This window comes from Hyla sarda, chromosome 5 (assembly GCF_029499605.1).
Source record: "Hyla sarda isolate aHylSar1 chromosome 5, aHylSar1.hap1, whole genome shotgun sequence".
Classification (NCBI taxonomy): Eukaryota; Metazoa; Chordata; class Amphibia; order Anura; family Hylidae; genus Hyla; species Hyla sarda.
In genome coordinates, this window is record NC_079193.1 from 256,939,651 (window position 1) to 256,952,051 (window position 12,401).

Sequence of the window (12,401 nt, forward strand, 5' to 3'; positions counted from 1 at the left end):
GTTGTAGACTCCGTCTCATGCTACCACTAGAGTGAAAGCCTCGCCAGCATTCAAAAGTGACCAAAACATCAGCCAGGAAGCAAAGGAACTGAGCAGTGGTCTGTGGTCACCAGCTGCGGAACCACTCCTTTATTGGGGTTGTCATGCTAATTGCCTATAATTTCCATCTGTTGTCTATTCCATTTGCACAACAGCATGTGAAATTGATTGTCAATCAGTGTTTCTTCCTGAGTGGACAGTGTGATTTCACAGAAGTGTGATTGACTTGGAGTTACATTGTGTTGTTTACATGTTCCCTTAATTTTTTTTGAGCAGTGTATAATCTACACTTTTAAAAAGAATGAATCAGGAGTACTTTCTTGTAAAATGTTCTTTGATATTGACATTGTTATAGTCTCAATTTTCTTAATGGTGGCCATAACATTTTCTAGATAAACTTTTACCTAGTGAGCATGATCAGACATCCCTAATATAAAATGAACATTTTGTCCAAAAAGGTTATGTGTATGGGCAGCATTGGAATGTCCCACATTTACTATTTGGTTTACACCTGATTTTGTTGGAAACTAAACTGGTAATGTTGCGCCAAAAAGTTCAACATGTGTCTTTTAAGGGCTTGTTCACATTACTGCTGGGCTCCATCCCATTTAGGGTCCGCTTGGTGCCAAGGAAAAAAGGCGTATATACCCTTTTCACAACGAACACCACTGGATCTCGTTGGATCCCTTTGACTTGAATGGGATTGTTGGGTGTCTGGTATTTTACAGGAGATAAAGCATATGTCTGGTACGCACTATTCCTATTCCATCCTGCCTGTGCTGCAAAAAAAGAGAAAATAAACTTTTACTTACCTTCCTACGTTCCCCTGAAGCTCTGCAACAGCTGATCGGTCGGCCGGGCTGTCTACTTCCTACTTTCCTTAACCAGGGACGTCACACTGTGGCGATGTCTCGCCTCGGCCGGTGATCGGCTGAAGCGCCATGTGACTTCCCGGGCTAAGGGAATTAGGAAGTATACAGCCCGGCCGACTGATCAGCTGTTGCGGAGCTCTGGGGGAATGTAGGAAGGTAAGTAATAGTTTGTTTTCTCTTTTTTTGCAGCCCGTGCAGGATGGAATAGGAATAGTCCAAACCGGACATCTCCTTTAAGTGAGGAGAAAAAATATGGCATTCTCTATTTTTTTTCTCAACTTATGTCCTTCAAATGGTCTAAGTAATGGAGCTCCCTTTGGCGGGGCCAATTGACTGTGTGAACTTAGCTCTAGTCCTTAAAAGAAACTAACTACCCTCTGCAACATATGTCATTAAAAGATGTGGGTCATTGGGGGAGAATCCTCAAAACCTGTGCTGAGGAAAAGTTGACCAGTTGCCCATAGCAACCAATCAGAGTGCTTCTTTTATTTTGCAGAGGCCCTTTTTTTTTAAATGAAAGAAGGAATCTGGTTGCTATGGGCAACTGATTGACTTTTCCCCTGCAAGTTTTAATGAATCTCCCACATTGTGTTTAAAACATGCAGGTTCAATGGGGAATATGCCATCTGTAATTCTATGGTCTTCCAAAGGTACAATTTGAAATAAAATTGTCTCCTTTTCTTGTTTTATGTCAGTGCATTGCTTTTATTATACATTTTGCAGAATTTTAAGAGAAAATGGTCATGTTGTTTTTGCATCTTTATTTACAGGTACAACATGGGAGAAAACACTTCGGCAGATAGGTTTTGAAAGGTATGTAACACAAATGTATACTTTGTAAACTGATTTATAAAAGTACCTCAAGTTTATCACGTGTGGTTACAGATTTATCTTGTGTTTTATACTTATTGCACCTTGCTTAACAGTTTTAATAAGTGCCTATAAAAACAGTCAAAGAGGAGTCAAAAATGCACTGAATTTATAAAAAGCTCTGTCATTGGTCTTATTAGCTACATTCTTATTACAACTTCACTGAATGTTCAGATGACACCAGTCTTGTCTATTATTTTATGTAGAGACAATGTACAAGGAAGCAATAAACAAGTAACACTCAATGAATTGTTGCTTCAGGTGTAGAGAAAGACAAATTATTGTCATAAAAGTCTCAAACTTCTGCTTGCTATCTCATCTGATTGTGTCATTGAGCTGAGATTAGGCTGGGTTCACTTATGTCCGGCATCCGGCATAGGTGAACTCAGCCAAAATCTCGACGCAACTGATGCCACAACTGATGACAACTTGTCATCAGTTGTATGGCATGGGGCGTCCATTGTTTCTGCAAGCAAGCTGCGTTCCCCTGTCCGGTGCCCTCCGGCATGTCCAACCATCCGGCGTAAAAATTGAGACGCTGGATGATTGTGAACTGTCCCATTCAAATGAATGGGATCAGTTCTAGCATCAGTTTCCCTCCGGTGCACTCCGGAGGGAAACTGTGCCGGACGACTGATATATGTGAACCCAGCCTTATAGAGTAGCTGTCACAAGTGTTTTAGCTACTGAGATGGATGCTGGCTTTGAAAGAACAATACTCGCTATTCAGTTAATGTGGGTATTTATCATGCCCTGCGGTAGCGCAGGGGGGAAAAATCTTTTGTTCACGGAGCGTCTTTGCACCAAAAAAACAAAAACAAAAATAAAACAATATTGCACACTATTTCCACTTTGCAGACAAAATTGCTTAAAACCAACGATGCTCAAAAAAATAATATAAACTAATATAAATAATGCACTACTACTTGAGAAAGAATTTTTGTAAACCACAGTATACAATATTTGGCTTTAATCCATCTGCAGATTTTCTAGAACAATGGTGGTCATCTTCAAAACTCTTCAGATCAAAAATGACGCATTTTGCACCAAAATTTTGGCGCAAATACGTTTACATCAAATATTCAATTTTTTTTTTTTACAGTTCATTATCCAAGGTTTACACTAGTCACACCAGTTTTTCAAAGGTGGGCATGGCCATCTAAATTTCATGTTTTACATGAAATTTTCAAAGGGGTGAGAGTCCATTTTTATTTTTAATAATTTATTTATTTATTTTTAAAAGGTGCTATTTAATCAATTATTGAAAAATAGATAATTATTATTGAAAATGTTATTTAAAAAAGTTATATATATATATATATATATATATATATATATATATATATATAATTATTTTATTTTTTTTTCATGGTCACTGCACCTGAACTCACATTTAAGCCTTAGAAATGTTTTATTTGTACAGTTATGGCTTATCTGGGCACTAGTAATATCGCCCTCAATATTTATTTTAAAAAAAAAGGGGGTTACATACTTTAAGGATACAATTAATAAACTCCTATAAATATAAAAACTAATATTCACCATCCAATGACTTTATGTTTAATAATTATTTATCTATGGTGTTAAAAACAATTGATCATGATGGAAATTTACCATCCCATTGGGCAGGTGACTTGTTCATAATTTTTAACATTTTCCCTTAGTTATAGTGGTAAATTCTTTAGCCGAGAAACATATACATGGGGTAATGTAAATATACAAAATTACTTAGGAAAAGAGCTGTTTTCTATTCACAATGTTGCAAATTTGATAGTGGCCAAATCTTTATCTGTAACTAGTTTTAGTGTGCTTTTACCATAACAATTTCGTATTTTATACTAACCAACAGCAGTTACATGTTTCTTTTTTTTATTTTTTTATTTTTTTACTCGAACTGCTCTATTTAAATAAACGGCATAATCTACAGGATATAAGACAGAACTCCTACAGACAAGGTTACTGGAAACCACACTCAGAAAGTAAATGTAGCGTGGAAGTATATTATTATAGTAACACCTGTTTATAACTCTTCAGACAGTATATTTTCTTTCATAAGTACCAATATGTTATCTGGTGAACACAAGCCTAAGGGCATTTTAGAGTCATTCATTTTGAACTTCCCTTCTTTTGATCAACCAGCTTGTCTCAGCGGTGACCGTTTGCGTGGGCTATTTGTTGTGTGAGCTACAATAGCATTTTACATAGTAATGATTTTATTGATTTTGGGTGGCTATTGTCAAGAGAGGTAAATAAGGGACCATCTGGTTGATATTGGATAGGATAACCCAGGATTTGTAGCTTACTGCAGTCAGAAAGTGACTTTGTATTGCTTCTTTTGTAAGGCATGAATGATATCTCTAACCACAGTTGGTTTGTGAACATGTTTATCAGTTGTCTTATGAGGTGAAAAGGATACAAATACATTGAAATTGTTGTAAATAACCACTCTACATGCAGTATATGCAGCATTGTATTCAAGACATAGTGTCACACATTTACTAAAGCTGGCCTAGTCAGCTGAAATGGCCAATGTTGACCAATTAGGTTTACCATTTACTATGATATATAATTTTTTTTTCTTTGCAATGGCCCACTGCAGACTACTGCCTGCCTAAACTATGATCTGTCATGTATAGTGGATTTGCCACATTCTGCCCATACTGGATATAGGCAATAGACAGTCAGACAATAAACAATAGACAATCAAAAAAATAACTTATATCCACTTAAAAATAACCTTTATTAAGTCAATAGAAAGGCCACCAGGCCCAACAAGAAACATGTAGTGCACACATAAAGAGAAAAAATATATATTGATAATGGTAATAGCTAAGTGAGCATACAGTAGGCAGAGGGTAGTATTTGTGCCTTATGGGGTAGCCAGGTATCTGGCTAGGTAATTAAGTAGCCAGGTATGTAGGCAGGAAGTTAGGTAGCCAGGTATGTAGTTAGGCAGCCACATATGTAGATAGGAAGCCAGGTATGAAATTAGGTAGCTAGTTATGTAGATAGGTAGTTAGTCCCACTTCCCCTTCGTGGCAAAAAATAACAAAAAACAAACTAACAGATATTCACCTGTTCCATGCAGCAGTCTTCTCCGCACTACTGCCGGCTGTGTCCTTCTTTGCCCACAGTACAGGCATGGGAGGGATATCATCTCATCTGCAATGCAGAGGTCAAGGTCTTCTGTCAGTGTAAGTTGCAAACGTGTAGCTCACACTGACGGGCAGCTTTTATCTGAATTCATGTATGTGTATATAGGTCAAAGCGATGATCACCTGGGGATCCGGTACAAGTATCCTGGATCCCCATTAGCCAGCAAGCGTTGGCCAGACCTGGGACTATGGGGGCCACACCCAGGGCTAGAGCCACATTAACCCACCCCTAGCAATGCCACTGACTCCTAGTACACCCTGATGAAGCCCTCATTCAGCGTTATCAATGGAAATACAAAAAATGGAAAAAATTGCTGCAGAGTGATGGGATTAAGAGATGCCAGTAGTGATCTGAATAGTTGCAATAAGCAACATCTTGACCTTTATTCAGCTCTTTCAGAAATAAGGCCTAATAATCTGCTGCAGACAATTATCATTTCTGGAGGAAGCGGCAACACAAGTGAATGTGCAAACAGCTACCTGACTCATTTCTTGTATTTTAGTCCTGCAAATATTTGAGGGATAAAGTCTGCAACAAAAACATTTGGTTGTCAAATAGGTTTGTAGAAGTAACAAAAAGCATTCATGTTTAGTCTGAGAGGTACACAACGTTCCTATTACTTAACCAGGCTAAAAGAAAGCATCTATGTCTGGAAGGAGAACTCAAAGGAAGCACTGATGGGAAGCTCTGTTACAGTGCTAGACATAGTGTGTAGCCAGTAACTGCTAAGAAATTCTGCGTCTCAGCGCCTTGTAGTCTGAAATGAAGGCCTGATTGACTTACCACTTGCCGGCACATTGCAGGATGCTGTTTTTATTAAATATGCTCTAAACGTTTTTTAAAATATCACATTGTAAATATGTCTCAGTGATTAAATTCACACAGCTGCCAAGTGTTCGGAATTAAAAAGATATGTCTAAAACCAGCTCGGTGCGCTTACCAGTGCTCGGAAGAGGAAGCAATGTTGTCTCAAGAGCTACTCCCGTATTCTGTATTATTTTTGTTTAGTATCAGGTTAGGGTGCATTCACACCACGTTTGTGCAACACGGCCGCTGGCGGCCGTGTTGCACAAACGTTGTGTGAATGCACCCTAACACAGACTCTTGCGTTTAGATCTAGAACAATATAGAGGTTTTACAGAAACAAATGTGCACCTGCATTTAAAAAAACAAACTTGTTAAGGGATGTCAAAAAAATATTACTAAAAAGGCATTCCAATACACAGTACAATAGGAAAGGCTCTCTGCGCGGTACTTATGAAGCATATTAACCTGGTTTTCTTGGGTGAATTTGTTGCAATATTTTGGCGCAATGTGTTTTTGCTAATTTTCATATACCTGTGTTTAGGCTTGTTGCTGTGGTAGAAGTTTTTTTTTTTTTTTTTGCAGTGGTCAGGGATTTAAAAAAAGATGCATACTTTGGCGCAACCCACCAAAAAGGGCGCTAATCAACACAAAATAGCTTAAAACTAACTGTGTACAGTGTTATTAAAAAGTTGCATAATTGTTGTACAGGTTAAAAAGTCACACAAAATATCACAGAGAAAACGCGATACAAAATGGAGTACCGATGTAAGAAATGTGATCAGCACCAGGTTTATCACATGCCCTGCACCATGTGATACATTTGGTGCAGGTACACAGTTCCCACTACATGAATTAATTAAAAAGACCTTCACCTACCCCACTGTTCATAAATACCCCCCCTCTGTCTTTAGGGCTGTGTGATCCAGGGCATAAGTAGCCCTGCAGTTCCCGACACAGCCATTGGTGGCAGCAGATAGCTCAGTTTCAGCTCTTACTGCTGCCACTTAATGTATTTGATAATAAAATTGCACATTTAAAAAAAAAAGTTTTATTACAAAATTATAAAAATGTAAAATGAAAAAATGAATTTTTTTTAAGGTACAAAAGTTTCACATTTCTAAAAGCTGCATGTAAAATATGCAACTTTTCAGCATTTTTTTTTTTTTAAAGTTATTATTTGACAGGTTTTTAAAAAAAATTGGGTGGGGCTTAGCAGGAGCGCATGGTCTACTGTGGCCTGACACCTACACTATAAACTACACCAGATATTGGCAGAAATTCTTTCTGAAATCTTAGCTGGCATAGATTTCAGTATGTGGCACATGAGCATCCAAAAATATGCCAAATTTATTACCTAGGCAGCCTTAATACTAATTTTTACTTTGTAGATAAAAAGGATACAATAATGGTTTAAGAAAAAAAAATTGCCATTGAAATTGTAAAAATAAAGCCGGACATCTCTTACTGTTGACTACTACAAGAAAACAAAATATTATATCTGCTTTTGGCCTAGACCTATGTCCTAAAGGGTTGTCTGAAGTTTTTTTTTTTATTATTATTGGGTCAGGGAGGGGATCAGTAAAAAAAAAAAAAAAGTGTCTTTTATGTAGCTTTACCTAACATAGCTCTATTTCCTGCAGTACGGCACCTGCTCATAAAATCAGCAGCCACAGTGTTGTCCCGCCTCGGTTACTGATTGGATGAGTGGGTGTGTGACATCATGTCCCCATACCCATAAGCACTGGACAGCAGGGAATGAAGCTCTGCTATACCGGTGGCAAAGGAACAAGAAAGGTAAAAGACAGTTCTTTTTCTGTCTTGATTTTAAAGAAAATCCAAACTTTTCACTGGACAACCCCTTTAAATTGTGACCTGAGCTGAACTTCTATGGATGGGGTGCACATCTGTCACTTGACACAAATGTGTTTCCAGGTATTGCCAATGAATGTATCTGCCAACAACCAAGAAATTCAAAACAGCATATCCACTTTTTCACTGATAACTTCTTTTATTTGTAATGAAAAGGTGCTGACAGGTGACGGAAAAGGCCAATTTCACACAATATTTCATGAGTATTTTACATCAAAGTTAAGCCAAAGTTAGGAGTGGATTCAAAATACAGAAAAGGCGCAACTCTTTCCATTATAGTTATTTTTCTGTTTGTGTTCCACTTTGAAATTTGGCTTACAAATACTAATCCAAAAGACTGTGCAGAATTTGGGAAATACATAGACGGTGTCACGATGCCGGCTGGCAGGTAGTGGACCCTCTGTGCCAGAGAGGGATTGGCGTGGACCGTGCTAGTGGACCGGTTCTAAGCCACTACTGGTTTTCACCAGAGCCCGCCGCAAAGCGGGATGGTCTTGCTGCGGCGGTAGTGACCAGGTCGTATCCACTAGCAACGGCTCACCTCTCTGGCTGCTGAAGATAGGCGCGGTACAAGGGAGTAGGCAGAAGCAAGGTCGGACGTAGCAGAAGGTCGGGGCAGGCAGCAAGGATCGTAGTCAGGGGCAACGGCAGAAGGTCTGGAAACACTGGCAAGGGACACACAGGGAACGCTTTCACTGGCACTAAGGCAACAAGATCCGGCAAGGGAGTGCAAGGGAAGTGAGGTAATATAGGGAGTGCACAGGTGATAACTCTAATTGGAACCACTGCGCCAATCAGCGGCGCAGTGGCCCTTTAAATCGCAGAGACCCGGCGCGCGCGCGCCCTAGGGAGCGGGGCCGCGCGCGCCGGGACAGAACAGACGGGGAGCGAGTCAGGTAGGAGAGCCGGGGTGCGCATCGCGAGCGGGCGCTACCCGCATCGCGAATCGCATCCCGGCTAGCAGCAGGATCGCAGCGCCCCGGGTCAGAGGACGTGACCGGGGCGCTGCAGCGGAGGAGGTGAAGCGAGCGCTCCGGGGAGGAGCGGGAACCCGGAGCGCTCGGCGTAACAGTACCCCCCCCCTTGGGTCTCCCCCTCTTCTTGGAGCCTGAGAACCTGAGGAGCAGACTTTTGTCAAGGATGTTGTCCTCAGGTTCCCAGGATCTCTCTTCAGGACCACAACCCTCCCAGTCTACTAAAAAAAAATTTTTTCCTCTGACCTTTTTGGCAGCCAAAATCTCCTTGACCGAGAAGACGTCCGAGGAGCCGGAAACAGGAGTGGGAGGAACAGATTTGGGAGAAAAACGGTTGAGGATGAGTGGTTTGAGAAGAGAGACGTGAAAGGCATTAGGGATACGAAGAGAAGGAGGAAGAAGAAGTTTATAAGAGACAGGATTAATTTGACACAGAATTTTGAAAGGACCAAGATAGCGTGGTCCCAACTTGTAGCTAGGGACACGGAAGCGGACATATTTAGCGGAGAGCCATACCTTGTCTCCAGGGGAAAAAACGGGGGGAGCTCTTCTTTTCTTATCCGCGAACCTCTTCATGCGTGAAGAAGCCTGTAAGAGAGAATTTTGGGTCTCTCTCCATATAATGGAAAGGTCACGAGAAATTTCATCCACAGCGGGCAGACCAGAGGGCAAGGGGGTAGGGAGGGGGGGAAGAGGGTGACGGCCGTACACCACGAAAAATGGGGATTTGGAGGAAGATTCAGAGACCCTGAAGTTATACGAGAATTCGGCCCATGGAAGGAGATCTGCCCAGTCATCCTGGCGGGAGGAAACAAAATGTCGCAAATAATCACCCAGGATCTGGTTAATTCTTTCTACTTGTCCATTGGACTGGGGATGATATGCAGAGGAAAAATTTAATTTAATCTTGAGTTGTTTACAGAGAGCTCTCCAGAATTTAGACACGAATTGGACCCCTCTATCCGAGACAATCTGCGTAGGCAACCCGTGAAGACGAAAAATGTGTACAAAAAATTGTTTAGCCAACTGAGGCGCAGAAGGAAGACCAGGAAGAGGAATGAAATGTGCCATTTTGGAGAATCGATCAACGACCACCCAAATAACGGTGTTGCCACGGGAAGGGGGTAAATCAGTAATAAAATCCATACCAATCAGAGACCAAGGCTGTTCGGGGACAGGCAGAGGATGAAGAAAACCAGCGGGCTTCTGGCGAGGAGTCTTATCCCGGGCACAGATAGTGCAGGCTCGCACAAAGTCCCCAACATCCGTCTCCAGAGTTGGCCACCAATAGAAGCGGGAGATGAGTTGCACAGATTTCTTGATGCCCGCATGACCTGCGAGATGGGAGGAGTGACCCCATTTGAGGATTCCGAGGCGTTGGCGTGGAGAAACAAAGGTCTTTCCTGGAGGAGTCTGTCTGATGGAGGCAGGAGAAGTGGAGATCAGGCAGTCAGGTGGAATGATGTGTTGCGGAGGGAGATCAACTTCTGAGGCATCCGAGGAACGAGAGAGAGCATCGGCTCTAATGTTCTTATCGGCAGGACGAAAGTGAATCTCAAAATTAAATCGGGCAAAGAACAGAGACCACCGGGCCTGGCGAGGATTCAGCCGTTGGGCCGACTGGAGGTAGGAGAGGTTCTTGTGGTCGGTGTAGATAATAACAGGAAATCTTGATCCCTCCAGCAGATGCCTCCATTCCTCAAGTGCTAATTTAATGGCTAGAAGTTCTCGATCCCCGATGGAGTAGTTCCTCTCCGCTGGAGAGAAGGTCCTAGAGAAAAAACCACAAGTGACAGCATGCCCGGAAGGATTTTTTTGTAGAAGAACAGCTCCAGCTCCTACTGAGGAGGCATCAACCTCCAATAGGAAGGGTTTGGAAGGGTCAGGTCTGGAGAGCACGGGAGCCGAAGAAAAGGCAGACTTGAGTTGTTTAAAGGAGTCTTCTGCTTGAGGAGGCCAGGACTTGGGATCAGCATTTTTCTTGGTTAAAGCCACGATAGGAGCCACAATGGTAGAAAAATGTGGAATAAATTGCCTGTAATAATTGGCGAACCCCAAAAAGCGTTGGATAGCACGGAGTCCGGAGGGGCGTGGCCAATTTAAGACGGCAGAGAGTTTGTCTGGATCCATCTGTAGTCCCTGGCCAGAGACCAAATATCCTAGAAAAGGAAGAGATTGGCATTCAAACAGACATTTCTCAATTTTGGCATAGAGTTGGTTGTCACGAAGTCTCTGAAGAACCATACGGACATGCCGGCGGTGTTCCTCTAGATTGGCAGAAAAAATTAGGATATCGTCCAGATATACCACAACACAGGAGTATAATAGATCACGAAAAATTTCATTGACAAAGTCTTGGAAGACGGCAGGGGCATTGCACAGTCCAAAGGGCATGACCAGATACTCAAAGTGTCCATCTCTGGTGTTAAATGCCGTTTTCCACTCGTCCCCCTCTCTGATGCGGATGAGGTTATAGGCGCCTCTTAAGTCCAATTTAGTGAAGATGTGGGCACCTTGGAGGCGATCAAAGAGTTCAGAGATGAGGGGTAAGGGGTAGCGGTTCTTAACCGTGATTTTATTAAGACCGCGGTAGTCAATGCAAGGACGTAGGGAGCCATCTTTTTTGGAGACAAAGAAAAATCCGGCTCCGGCAGGAGAGGAGGATTTACGGATAAAGCCCCTTTTTAGATTCTCCTGGACGTATTCGGACATGGCAAGAGTCTCTGGGGCAGAGAGAGGATAAATTCTGCCCCGGGGTGGAGTAGTACCCGGGAGGAGGTCGATAGGGCAATCATAAGGCCTGTGAGGAGGTAGAGTCTCAGCTTGTTTTTTGCAGAAAACATCCGCGAAGTCCATATAGGCCTTGGGGAGACCGGTTACTGGAGGAACCACAGAGTTACGGCAAGGGTTACTGTGAAGCGGTTTTAGACAGTTCTTGGAACAAGAGGACCCCCAACTCTTGATCTCCCCAGTGGACCAATCCAGGGTTGGGGAATGAAGTTGAAGCCAGGGAAGTCCAAGGAGAATCTCCGAGGTGCAATTGGGGAGGACCAAAAGTTCAATCCTCTCATGATGAGATCCGATGCTCATAAGAAGGGGCTCCGTGCGGAAACGTATGGTACAGTCCAATCTTTCATTATTTACACAATTGATGTAGAGGGGTCTGGCGAGACTGGTCACTGGGATGTTGAACCTGTTGACGAGAGAGGCCAAAATAAAATTTCCTGCAGAACCAGAGTCCAAGAAGGCCACTGTAGAGAAGGAGAAGGCAGAAGCAGACATCCGCACAGGCACAGTAAGACGTGGAGAAGCAGAGTAGACATCAAGGACTGTCACACCTTTGTGCGGAGTCAGCGTACGTCTTTCCAGGCGGGGAGGACGGATAGGACAATCCCTCAGGAAGTGTTCGGTACTAGCACAGTACAGGCAGAGGTTCTCCATACGGCGTCGTGTCCTCTCTTGAGGTGTCAGGCGAGACCGGTCGACCTGCATAGCCTCCACGGCGGGAGGCACAGGAACAGATTGCAGGGGACCAGAGGAGAGAGGAGCCGAGGAGACGAAACGCCTCGTGCGAACAGAGTCCATATCTTGGCGGAGTTCCTGACGCCTTTCAGAAAAACGCATGTCAATGCGAGTGGCTAGGTGAATAAGTTCATGTAGATTAGCAGGAATTTCTCGTGCGGCCAGAACATCTTTAATGTTGCTGGATAGGCCTTTTTTGAAGGTCGCGCAGAGGGCCTCATTATTCCAGGACAATTCTGAAGCAAGTGTACGGAATTGTACGGCATACTCGCCAACGGAAGAATTACCCTGG

General features: G+C 42.7%; 1 protein-coding gene across 1 annotated transcript in view; it reads left to right on the forward strand.

The window, feature by feature from the left end:
• Nucleotides 1-12,401, forward strand: part of PIEZO2 (piezo type mechanosensitive ion channel component 2) — a 398,577-nt gene that overhangs the window by 229,334 nt on the left and 156,842 nt on the right. Inside the window, exon 4 of the mRNA XM_056521559.1 lies at nt 1,682-1,724. Coding sequence (XP_056377534.1) covers nt 1,682-1,724 — 43 coding nt within the window. The remainder of the gene's footprint in view (nt 1-1,681; nt 1,725-12,401) is intronic.